The sequence below is a fragment of the Canis lupus genome, chromosome 12, assembly GCF_011100685.1.
Source record: "Canis lupus familiaris isolate Mischka breed German Shepherd chromosome 12, alternate assembly UU_Cfam_GSD_1.0, whole genome shotgun sequence".
Classification (NCBI taxonomy): Eukaryota; Metazoa; Chordata; class Mammalia; order Carnivora; family Canidae; genus Canis; species Canis lupus.
The window spans coordinates 43,642,934-43,656,526 of NC_049233.1; the positions used below are offsets into that span (position 1 = coordinate 43,642,934).

Genomic DNA, 13,593 nt, shown 5'->3' on the forward strand with positions numbered 1-13,593 from the left:
TGGTGGCTACCAGGGGCTGGGGGAAGGGGCAAAGGAGTTGTATAATGGGTACAGAGTTTCAGATGCAGAATGTAAAATTCTGGAGAACTCTTTCACAACATATATGTGAATAGATTTAACATTACTGAAACTGTATACTTAAAAATGGTTAAGACGGGGGTGATTGGGGAGCTCAGTCAGTTAAGTGTCTGCCTTTGGCTCAGGTCATGATCCCAGGGTCCTGGGATCCAGCTCCACATTGGGCTCTCTGATCAGTGGGGAGCCTGCTTCTCCCTCTTCCTCTGTAGCTCCCTTTGCTGCTCCCCTTGCTTGTTCTCTTTCTCTCTGTCAAATAAATAAGCCTTTTTTAAAAAAGGTTAAGATATGTGGTTTTTATCCCCCTCCAAAAATTAGGCATAATTTCAATTTACCTGCTGAAATAAGGGAGAAAAAAGATTTAAAAATACTATTTCACAAATAACAACAAATATTATTTTATGCATATGAAATGTATATATATGGGTGTAATTTATGTGTTTCTATTTCATTACAAAAACCAATAATGGAGGTGCCTGGGTGGTGCTGTTGGTTAAGCGTCCCACTCTTGGTTTTGGCTCAGGTCCTGATCTCAGGGTTGTGAGATCGAGCCCCATGACAGAGTGCAGAGCCTGCTTAAGTTTCTCTATCTCAACAAAAAGAAAAAAAAAAAAAAGTTTCTCTCTTTCCCTCTGCCCCTCCCACCCTGCTTACTTGCTCATGCTTTCTCTCTGTCTCAAAAATAAATAAATAAATCTTTTTTTTAAAGCAATAATGATGACTATATTAAGGTAAACAATACTTTGTTTTAGAAAGAATATTTATCAATACAGAGCCAACAAATAAAAATCTAGTTATTTTAAAAATATAATCTCTAAATTCACCAAAACTAAGGGTGAAGATAACATATCATCATTTCTTCCCTCAACATATTTTGCCGGAAAATGTTGCTACTAATTGTGGAAAAAGAATTCAAATTCTCCAGGTTTTTTAATCAGATATTTTACCTTTTGAAAAATGTGGGAAGAGCCACTACCAGTACTTGGACTCATATAAGTTAAGAGAATTCAATTTAGCTTTTTAAAAAAAAAACCCACTGATTTACACTCAGTGATTACATTCCTGTAAATTCTCATAAATATTTAAGAACAAAGGACTTGAAACCTATAAAATTCTTCATCATTGTTTATTACAAATAAATCTATTTTTTCACGTTTCCCTAAAAGAAAATGAGAGAAGTATAACAATAAACATTTATATTATATTTGTATTTATCCTGTTTACTCTAAGTTGTTAACACGTGGGGTTATAGAAGTTTGAGCTCATGCCTCAGTAAAACATCTCTTATTTGTTTGGCCTAATTAAATGTCAAGAAAATTGTGGGCTGTGACACCACAGGGAAAGGCAGACACAGCCTGATTTCAGGAGATAGAATAAGACAGGGTTTTTCAAGTTTGGCACTACTGACATTTGGGGCTGGATAATTCTTGTTGTAGAGGCTCTCTGAGGCATTGTATGATGTTTAAGGCCATCCTGGGCTTTACCTATCAGATTACAGTAGCCCTTCAAGTTGTGACAACCAAAAATGGCCCAAACATTGCCATATGTCCCCTAAGAGGCAAAATTACTTCCAGTCTAGAGAATATAAAGACATAGATGAATCGATGAATTAGCACAATTAAACTGCAGAAGTTAATTTGGGATCCAAAGCTACAAAGTTAACATTTAGGCTCTAAACTCTGATATGCGATATCAACAACATAAGTTGTAGGATAACTATGCGCAGGGGATGGGGGATAAAAAACAATAGACTTCAAAATGTCGAGACGTGTGACTATTGCTAGAAAGAAAGAACATTCTAAATATATTACCTGCCACTTTATGCGTGTGCTCAAGGAACTAAAACCATAGTTGCATTTGCTGTTTTCCTCTTTTAGACTGCCATCTGGCAATCCTCATTTCCACTAAAAAAAATAATAAAAAATAAATTTGCAGCCGATTGGACTATAATAGTTAATGCACCACCTCACATGCCAAAAATATGCCAGGGTGTCTATGGTTTACTCAGTAATGCCTCCAAAGAAAGAAACTAATGTCCCTTAAAAGACAATGCCTCTAAAGACAAAAGCAAGTAACTCGCAGGATGCTTACCCAATTTATGAAGTTCCCTTCCTACCATTAGGAGATACAAAGTGAACCAGTAGTGAGAGAAAAAGCACAACAAAAGAAGTTATATACAACAGGCAAGCTGAAATCATCAAACTCATTTATTATGTCCCCAAGACATCAAAGTTTAAAAAGTCCACTAATTAAATATAGCAAAATGCAACTGACTATATTATTATATTTCCAGTATCACAGGGATTAGGAATGAGTGAAATAATGAGACAGTGCACTGAATTCTTATCACACTCCTCAAGAGAAGCAGTGTAAAAGATTCTTCACGATAATGAATGTAAGTTCACCACTGTAACTGAATCTACTACCAATTCCTTTTCCTTAGCACCCAAAAGTTGTCAAAAAACAAACTGACACATCCAAACCAGTATATTCTTTCTTTTTCATGAATCCATAAAGGCAGACTATGGTAACAAGAATCTACAGTCATCAATAGATGAACACAAATTATCAAATATAATGATGAACAGAAAACTATGTACCATTCATTTAACAAATGTTGTGTTGGTTTTTTTTTTTTTTTAAGGTTTTATTTATTTATTCATGAGAGACACAGAGAGAGAGAGAGGCAGAGACACAGGCAGAGGGAGAATCAGGCTCCATGGAGGGAACCCAATGTGGGACTCAATCCTGGGACTCCAGGATCACACCCTGGGCTGAAGGCGGTGCTAAACCGCTGAGCCACCCCAGGCTGCCCGATAAATAAAATCTTTTAAAAAATAAATTTTAAAAAAGGGTAAAAAAAATTTAATGTTATACCTTTGCTGCAGAAATTACACTTCTAGAAATCCTTCATAAACAAGTACACATAATTACAAAACAAATTTGTGTAACAACACACAGCACAACACTAATTATAGCAGCAAAATAGTATTAACCCAAGTATCTATCAACAGAAAAATAATTAAATTATTTGTAGTAAATCCATTTCATAAAATGCCAAGCACTGACATGGAAAGAATCTTGGGGATCTCTGGGTGGCTCAGCAATTTGGCGCCTGCCTTTGGCCCAGGGCATGATCCTGGAGTTCCGGAATCGAGTCCCACATCGGGCTCCCTTCATCGAGTCTGCTTTCCCCCTCTGCCTTTGTCTCTGCCTCTCTCTCTCTCTCTCTCTGTGTGTCTCTCATGACTAAATAAATAAAATCTTAAAAAAAATAAAAGGAAAGAATCTCTAGGACTGTACAGTGTTGCCTTTTTTTTTTAAGTATAAAAAATACACATGTATCACTCATTTTATGTTGATAAAAAATAAATAGAAAAAGATAAAAATAAATAGAAGTTGAAGAATATATAACATCCTTTTTACTTCCGGAGAGGGACATGGTGGAGAACTTACATATATTAGTTTATGTATGTCTGTTTAAATATTTTATAATTTGCACTTATATAATCCAAAAAAGAAAAGATGAGCAATTTTTCAAAATTTCTTATTTACTTCCTAGAAAAAGACTGGGATCTTTCTGTTCTTAGTACAAATTTGATCTAAGTCATTGGAGAGTACAGGACAAGTATAAACTTTCCGTTCTGTTCCCTCTGCCAGGAACACTGTTCTCTCAGATAAGGGTCACTGTTTGACTTCCTTCAGGTTTTCCACTTAAATGCCATCTTATCTTAGAAAACTTCCTTGACTTTTCAACGTAAAATGACAACCTCCTCCACCTATCCTACTACTCCCCAACTACTTTACCATGTCTTATATTTCATTAGAGTAAATCAACACCTGTGTCTTAGTGTTCCTATCTCTTAAATGGAGGTGATAATAGTACCTATCCTGCAGGTTGATGTTAGGCTTAGATATGCCAGAAGCCCTCTGATGAGTGCCTGGCTCTTAAGAGAGGCATATCAGTACCATTACTCCATGCCTCTTTTGTTGATGGTCTGCCTTCCCCTTATTACAATGACAAGCCCAGGAAGAAAGGACTGTGTTTAGTTCATGACTGTATCCTGAATGCCTGGAAAGTGCTTCTCAGTAAATATTCATAGCTATTGATGCCTGATTTAGTACTGTAGCCATATGCATAGACAGCTGAGATTACAAGAAAAAGACCAATTATTTTCAGTAAAAGAAGCTTCCTGCACATTAGCATGAATCATCTGTAATAATTCAATCTACTTTAAAGCATAATATTTAGCAGTATGACTCCTAGAAACTTCAAATAGGGAAGTGGTATGGTACCATTTAATTCATTAATTTCTCAACACCAAATGGCAAAAGAAACTAAAATATAATGTGGAATGAGAAAACAAAAACAACTTACTTTTCATTCCTGCTTTTGATGCATGGCTGGTAGAGGACCTTGACAGCATTCCAGGCAGAACCTGAATCTGCCTTCAAGATATCTTCCAGTAAGGAGAACTTTTTGATACTTTTGGAACTCCTCAAAGATTCAATCACCAAACTATCTGAGTTTAAAATCCATAGCTAAAGATATGGAGAGAAAAGTCCAAGCATAAGGATATTATCATCACCCTATCCATATTTCATACCACCACTAAAAAACAAAATACAAACAAAAGTATAAAAATACCAGAAAAAAATATAGGAGAATCCAGTATATAATTGTAAGTATGGTAAGTCTTTCAAAGTGTAACATCTACTAGAGTTGCTGAGATCATAAAGTTCAAAAAAAAAAAAAAAAGGACAACTAGGAGAAAATATTTAATATGTAGATAACAAAGTTATTATCTGTAATTTATAGAATTCCCAATAATCAATACGGGGGCAAAACAGCCCAACAGAAATAAAGGCAAAGAATATGAACAGAATTAACAGAAGAAGTGATAAACATATAAAAATGTTAATATAACTAGTAATAAAAAAATGTAAAAATCATATGCCACCCTTTTTCACTTATCAGATCAGCAAGAACAAAAAGATGGTAACATCCAGTTCAGTAGAGGGTTTGGAACTGCTAGTGGAAGAGTGTTTCCAGATTTGGACGCACACTATTTATTGAGGGGTCAGCAGGAGTCTGGCTTCAGCCTGACCGCATGGGGACCTCTGAAGCAAGAATCGCACCTACAAGGTCTGTCCCACCTTGAGCCAGGAGGCCACTGCTTTCTATCCCAGGGTCAAATCACAGGCAGCAGACAGACCAGGGCAAGAGTGGGGAAGAGGTAACTTTCTGAACAAGGTGGCATCTGTCATGTAAGGGCATGTCTCTGAAGACAGGCAGCTGTGTGCCTGTAGCAGCCCACACGTCTCAACAGCTGGGACATGGGTGTGCCAACTTGAGTAAGAAGGATCTGGGTGGGAGATCAAGAATGTCTCACTCTATGGGATAAATTAGTATAACTTTTCTGGGGGGGGGTGATAATTACCAGTTTAAAACAAACAAATTCTGTCTAAAATTAGAAAGAAGTACTAAAATACACATGCAAAGATTATTTTTATTCCCAGCACTGTCTTTAACAACCACACACTGGAATTCTAGCCATTAAAGACTCTTATTTATATTAACACTAACAAGAAACAATCTTATGACATACACAGTTGTGTGAAGTATACACGAGGAAGAAAAATGCTCATCATGTGATTCAGGTATGTTTCACAAGCAGAGAAGCAAAACGTGAGTGTGTGAACATACAGTTGCATACAGGGAGGGAAAAAATGTTGAAGTGCACATACCAGATTGTTAATAACATCTACCTTCAAATACTATGATGTAGCAAGACAAGGAAAGAAGATGAGGGAATACCACCACTTCTTTTACATTCTTCATGTTGTCTGAATGTTTTAAGAATGTATTAGTTTTATAATGAGGAAGTTTTTTTGAATTTAAATATATATTGGCAGGTTTTAGGTTTTTAGGTATTTCCTATTCCCAAGTTTTAACTTGAAAACCCTTATAGTAAAAGAAAATTAAAACTAATTTCAGACTATGACTATGAGGCATAGTCACTTCAGTCAAAAAGTATATTAGCTTTGGTAGAAATGATCTGGAATCAGAAAGCATGGGGTCCCCGTAATGGATGGCCAGCTACAAAGTCACACTTAATAACAACTTTTAACTCTCCCCCTCCTTCTAGCTACCATGTTTCCCTATTAGCTTTTGAGTTCCTTAATGGCATATTTTCTTCCTATCCTAAATGCCTAGAACAGTACCTATAGAATAAGAAATGTTCAATATATGGAGGAAAAGAAGAGACGTAGACCCTAAGGCCCTAATTCTTGGATTTTCACATAAACATCCCAAATTCTTTTCTGCAGACCTTTTTTTTTTTTTTTTTTTTTTAACAGAAACAATAACAGTGCTTGTGGGACATGCAGGGGTTGATTCCACTAACTGGAGGACTTCTTACTACTCAAACATCAAAGTGTTAAAATCAGGATCTCGAAGAGGTATCTGTATCCCCATGTTCACTGAAACACTATTTATAATACCCAAGATGCAGAAACAATCTAAATGCCCATCAACAGATGAATGGATAAAACAAATGTGGTGCACCCAAACAATGGAATATTATTCTTAAAAAAAAAAGAAGGAAAACTTGTAATATGCAACAACACAGATGAACTTTAAGGACAGTATGCCAGGTGAAATAAGCCAGATACAGAAGGATGGTACTTCCTGATTCCACTTATATAAGGAATCTAAAACAGTCCAACTCATAGAAGCAGAGAGTAGAATGGTAGTCGCCAGAGGCTACAGGAGGGAGAAATGGGGAGTTGCTCATTAAAGGGTATATAGAGTTTCAATTAGGCAAGATGAGTAAGTTCTAGAGATCTCCCGTATAATACTGTGCATGCCTGTAATTAACAATACTGCTATCATGTACTTAAAAACCGATGAAGAGGATAGATCTCAAGTGTTCTTACCACATACACACATACGCAGAAACAGGAGCAAGAGAATACAGAAGAGTATTAAAGAGTATTCTTTAAACAGAAGAGTATCAACAGGGAAAAGTCAATAGAGGGGAAAAAAGTGACAGAGACAGAATTATGTTATAATGACCAAGAAAAGCCATTAACAACTTGGAGTGAAAAACTTTATTTTGTGGTGTGAGCAAGAATCAGGTTTTATTTCTCTCCATATCCCTCATACCTACCACATAGAGGCACTTGATCTTTTGTTATTAAATTAAGGGAATTTGATTTGTGAATTAAACTGATATTATGAATTCAATTTTTAATTTGTTTTACTGATCTGAGAATTAAAGAAAAAAGAATGGCAAGACTAAAAAATTTCTGAGGCCCTGTATTACCAAGCTACAGCAAGCTGAAATAATTTCTTACCAAGATGTACACTTTTCCATCATGACCTTGAACAGTGAATCTAAAAGTGCTTCTAGCAGTGGAGAGTTCCACCAGACACTGGGCGATAATGCTCTGTACAAACTGAGACCTGTTTGAACAGAAATCAATTTTCACAATGTACCTCTCATAATAACTCTAAGTGGCAAGAGGAGCCAAAAATATCCACAGGGTACCTAAAAGGTAGAGGTATGTGCAACTAGACTTTTCTGTACGCTGCCCATTCCTTCACAGACTGTGCTAATGTGGATTTTAATATATTTCAATGTATTTGTTTGCTCCAGTCTTCTTATTAACTATTCTCCGATCCTTAACACACTTCCTACCCCAAACCTAACTATTCCCCTTGACTGAATAAAAAATACTGTATTAGTCAAGTCAGTATTCCATTTGTGCTGTAGCACATTAACCGGTGAAGAAGTTAAAAAAGAAGGCATGATATTTCCTACCAAACATTAGGCAGGATTACATACAATGTTTTCCATTTGTATCCCTTCAAAGAGTCAGAGCTGAGTTACAGAATCAAAGTATTTACAGGAGGATAAATTTTAAGGTTATATTCAGATTGCATAATTTTTAGATATCCATAAATGAACTGGAAGACATACTATAGTTAACTTCTGTTTGCAAACTAAAAAGATTCAGAGAAAGAAAACGCTAATGGATCTAGTGGATAAGTAATATATACATATTTTTTTAAAACACTGGAATCATTTGAAAACTGTTTCAAAATTTAAATATGTCAAATTAAACCCAGAAAAAATTATTCAAAAACCTACTGATGATTAAATTATAAAACCTTGGATACCTGGCATATAGAAAGAAACACAAAAAAAGCTTTCAGAATTAGAAGATATATATAATGAACACATTTGTTTATACCTCTATGCAACAAACAAACCATAAATGAATCCTCAAGTCTCTTATATGTGTGGTTTGGTTCAATTGTTTAAAAGTCTTTTTTGAAGGCTTTTGTTTTTCCATTTAAAATAAAGACAGGTAAGAATAAAAATGAATTCCCAAATAATCAATTGTACCTATCATTTTCCACATTTGAAATCACAGAATAATTAATTTGCCATTTATACCTTGGTATGATGGGAAAATTTCTTTCAGACGGCTGAATAATTATCTCTGTCATATAAAACTTGGTGGTTTCTAGAAGCAAAAAATAAGAAAATTTAAAATCTCCACATTCCACTAAGATTTTTCTTGTGAGCATGTTGGTCCCAATTATAACATCTCGAACTAAATATTTAAAACGTATACTAGTAAAATTCATATTCAGCAAAAATTTTTCCAAAATGACTTAGTTTAAGACAACAAAGCACTGATGACTACCAGGAGACTGTAGAGGGCCTGATGTTCTTTCAGAAGACATGCCCCAAGTGAATATGGATATGCCCCAAGTGAATCTGGTACAATGACACTCTGTTCACACATATGGAAGGTTAGAAAAATCAGCTGCATCACAGCCATAGCTCACTTACATAGAATAGAAACTATTCATTTGACTTCCTAATTTCCATAGTCACAAACATAGGAGTCAAAGAAAAGGGATTTTTATTTAAAGATTATTTATTTAGTTATTTGAGAGAAAGCAAGCACAAGCTGAGGGGAGGGATAGAGAAAGAGGGAGAAGTAGATACCCCACTGAGCGGGGAGCCTGACATGAGACTCCAATCCGAGGACCCTGAGATCATGACCTGAGTCAAAGGCAGACTCTTAACTGACTGAGACACCCAGGCGCCTCAAAAAAGGCTTTTTAATCATAGTGTCCCAAAGCCCATGCAAAGATGCTATAAACCCCATATTAGTCTTTCCCAGAATACTAGTTTATTAATATTAGTTTATTAATCACTGAGTTTATTAATATACAATTCCCAATGAATCTGGTTATGTGATTAGTTTACAGAAAAAATTAAACAGTAAACTAAGTATCTTACAGAAATGAATATAAACATAACCATTCTGAATTTTTTAAAAAATCAATGAAAAATGTTTCTTTTCACTAGTATTTGGCATCAAATACATATATTTGAATGACAAACTACAGCAATGATGAAGATATAGAGAAATGGGTATACTTATTCACATATTGCAGTCAGAGCTGCAAATAATAGATTTCTAGAAAGCCACTTGATGGAGACCTTAAATATATTTTGAAGGACGCCTGGGTGGCTCAGTGGTTAAGTGTCTGCCTTCAGCCCAGGGCGTGATCCTGGGTTCTCAGGACCAAGTCCCACATCGGGCTCTCTGCATGGAGCCTGCTTCTCTCTCTGCCTATGTCTCTGCCTCTCTCTCTGTGTGCCTCTCGTGAATAAATATATAAAATCTTTAAAAATAAATAAATAAATAAATAAATTTTGATGCCATAATTAAACACTTAAGAATTTATCTAAAAGAAATATTCATAAAAATTTATCTATAAAGATGCTTATATTAACTAAAAACAAACTAACAATTGAGAATGGTTGGCCTAAACAATTATACATTTAGGCAAGAGAATTCTATGCACTCATGAAAAGTGGTGAGCCAAACAATTTTTCGTTGTTTTAGGATGGAAAGTTATTCTCAGTACATTTTCTGAAACTGTTTTCAATTGCTCAATATAACACACAAAAAAGGGCAAAAAAAAAAAAAAAAAAAAGCCGATGAGTTTAATAGAGTATTACATATCTAGAGCCACGAAGATGAATTTATCTATCCTTCAAGTTCAATTTTCATTTTACTATATTGAAGTCATGATTAGATGCAGAATTAAACCTTTTAACATCATGAAGTGATCCCTCTTATCCCACTGCTGTTACACTATAATTAAATTCTACAATTTCAATCCTACAAGGTATTACTATTACTGCTTTATGTAGTTAGCATCCACTTGATGTCTCCCACTTACTTACCACTGTCTTCACCAATCCTTGAACTTAGACCTCCTATCAGAGATCACTTTCTTCTACCTTCTTCAGGTAGAATTCTATTCTTCTACAAAGTATAATTTCTTATAATTAAAAAATGAAACCACTAGAAATGAATAATTCTCATTTTTGTTCATCAGAAAATATATTTACCTATGTGTTGGTTCTTTCATATCATATAAATCCTAGGTTAACAGTTTTTAACCTTTGTGCACATTGACACTACCATTCCATTGTCTTCAAACTTTCATCATTTCTGCTCATTTGAAAGTGATCTGTCATTTTTCTTCAGTTGCTTTTAAGATTTTCTGGTTTTTGTTTGTTTGCAGCATCACTCTGGTTTGTCTAGCTATAGGACTTTTTTTTTTATTTATCTTACCTGGGCCTCATTTAATGAGAAGTCAACCCATAACTTAATTGTTTTCTATCCCTTTTGTAAAATTCTTAGCAATTATCTCTTCAAATATTGCCCATGCTCCCTTATATTTCTTTTCCTTCTAGAAGTGTGACTAAAAATATGTTAGAGTATGGAGGTTCCTCAAAAAGTTAAAAATAGAACTACCCTATGATTCAGCAATTGCACTACTAGGTATTTACTCCCAAAATACAAAAATACTAATTCCAATGGATACATGCTCTCTGATGTTTAGAGCAGTATTATCAACAAGACCCAAGTTATGAAAAGGGCCCAAATGTCCATTGACTGATGAATGATGGTACACACACACACACAGGAATATTACTCAACCATAGAAAAGGAAATCTTGCCATTTGCAACAACATGGATAGAGCTAGAGAGTATTATGCTAAGTGAAGTATGTCAAAGACAAATACCATAGGATATCACTCATATGCGAATTTAAGAAACAAAACAAATGGGGTCGCCTGGGTGCCTAGTCAGTTAAGCATCAGACTCTCGATTTTGGCTCAGATCATAATCTCAGGGTGTGAGATCAAGCTCAGAATCTGGTTCGGGGCTGGGGTAAGATTCTCTCTCTCCCTCTTCCTCTCTCCACCACTCTCTCACAGAAAAGAGAGAAAAAAGAAAAAAGAAAAGAAAAATATCACAAGGGAAAAAAGAAAGGAAAACTAAGAAACACTCTTAACTACAGAGAACAAACTGATGGGGAGGTGAGGTGAGGGGATGGGTTAAATAGGTGATGGAGATTAAGGAGTGCAGCTATTATAATGAGCACCAGGTGTTGTATGTAAGTGCTGAATCACTAAACTATATACCTGAAACCAGTATTACACTAATATTACTATATGTTAACTGGAATTGAAATAAAAACAAAAAACCTCAAAAAAACATATGTTAGGTCTTCTTGGTGTATGTTTTATGTAGATCTTTCCCAAATATGCTTCCTGTTGTTTCCTTTGCCTTTTGATATCTTCAATCCTGTCTCTTATATAGTTCAATATAGTAAAGCATGGTTGTTGCAGTTTACATCTGATAACTCCAATAACAGAAATCTCTTTCTATTGTTTGTTTTTTCTTAGTTCTTATTGATAGAAGTCTAGTTTATCTTTGGTTGTATGGGGAACACTGTGCTTGATAAGTTATTTGTGGTAATAATATGTTTCACAATGATGGTACTTTTCTCCAAAGGTGATTTGCATTTGACTTTGCCAGGCACACAGGTGTTATAGCTAGTCCAAGGCAGATTAACCAAGTTCAAGACTTGAAATTCACTAAAGTACCAAAGGATTGACACCTGTCTGTAATTCCACAGGGCTGTTCCATCTGATTCACCTTCACACTAAAGGTATGGCTTTTTAGGTTCTCACATTTTTGTGCAGAAAATTACTACCCTTTTGGTGTAGTCTAATTCATGTTCTTACTTCTCAAAGCAATCAAAGTAAAAGTTCTAATTTTAGAGAATTGGCATATTGCAGGGAAAAGGTGACTTCAATTTTGTGCTAACTTTTGAGTTTGCTTTTGTCATAATTTACCCACATATATTTTTTTGGGGGCTTTTATAACATATTTTCTATTTATCTTGACCTTTGTTCCTTCCTATGGATTCCAGTTACCATTTGGTATCTTTCACTCCAGCCTAAAGAACTTTCTTTAGCATTTTTTTTTTTTTTTTGTAGAGAAGCTCTGCTAGTAATGCATCACTTCCACCTATTTACATGAAAATGCTCATTTTTTGCCTTCATTTCTGAAGGACAGTTTTGCTGGATATTGAATTGTTAGTTGACTTCGTTCCCAGCCCCCACCCCAGCATTTTAAATATCTCATTTTAGTGTCTTCCGGCTGTCACTATTTCTGTAAAAAGTCACCCTTTATTGTATCATGAAGTCCCTGCATGTGACGCTTCATTTTTCTCTTGTACTTTCAAGACTCTCCCTTCATCTTTGGCTTTTATCAATCTGACTACAAGGTACCTGGGTGAAGTGCTGTGTGTTTATCCTACTTTTCACTGCAATTATTAGATCTAAAAGTTAATATTTTTCACCAAATTTGCCAAGATTTCAGCCATAGTTTTCTACAAATATTTTTTGCTGATTCTTTTTCTTCTTACCTCTGAGATTCCATTTACACATTAACTGAAACATGTGATATTGTCCCACAGATCTCTGAAGTCCTGTCCATTTTGATTCAGCTTTTTTTCTCTCTGTTCTTTGCATTGGTTAATTTCTATTAATATACCTTCAAATTCAATGGCTACTTTTTCTTCTGTCATCTCAAATATGTAGTTTAGCTGATCTAGTGAATTCTCCAGTTATGGTACTTTTCAGCTCTATAATTACTAATAGTTCTGAAGTTTCCAATCTGTTGAGATTTGCTATTAGTTCACTCAATGGTTTTTTTCCCTTTTAATTCTTAGCCATATTTATAATAGCCACTTTAGCATCTCTACTAAATCTAATATTTGCACTTACTCAGCACCTGTTTGTTGAATCCCCTTTTTTTCCTCTGAGTATCAATCACTCTTTTCTGTTTCGTTGCATGTTTCTTAATTTCTAAATGGAAGTAGGACATTGTACGTAATATAATGTTGCTATTCTGGATTTTGTTTTGTTCTTTCAAGGGTTGTTGGCTTATAATAGTCAACTGACTAGCCTGGACTCAAACTATGAAATGTCTTCCCACAGCATGTAGCTGCTAATGTTTCTGCTCAGTTTTATTTTGCTTAGCCTGGCTCCCTAGAGAGTATTCACTATACCTGCATAGTTTAGCTCTCAGCAGGTTTTGCTCAAATACCTCAAGTCATTA

The 13,593-nt window shown here is 35.1% G+C and overlaps 1 protein-coding gene across 11 annotated transcripts in view; it reads right to left on the reverse strand.

The window, feature by feature from the left end:
- UBE3D (ubiquitin protein ligase E3D) overlaps positions 1–13,593 on the reverse strand; it is a 209,398-nt gene that overhangs the window by 161,040 nt on the left and 34,765 nt on the right. For all 11 annotated transcript variants that reach the window (XR_005367965.1, XR_005367967.1, XR_005367966.1 and 8 more), the window contains 3 exons: positions 8,541–8,610; positions 7,435–7,543; positions 4,454–4,617 (listed from right to left, as the gene is read on the reverse strand). Coding sequence is in view for 8 of the 11 variants with exons in the window: in XM_038554624.1 (XP_038410552.1) it covers positions 4,454–4,617; positions 7,435–7,543; positions 8,541–8,610 (343 nt within the window). In the remaining 3 variants the exon portion in view is untranslated. The remainder of the gene's footprint in view (positions 1–4,453; positions 4,618–7,434; positions 7,544–8,540; positions 8,611–13,593) is intronic.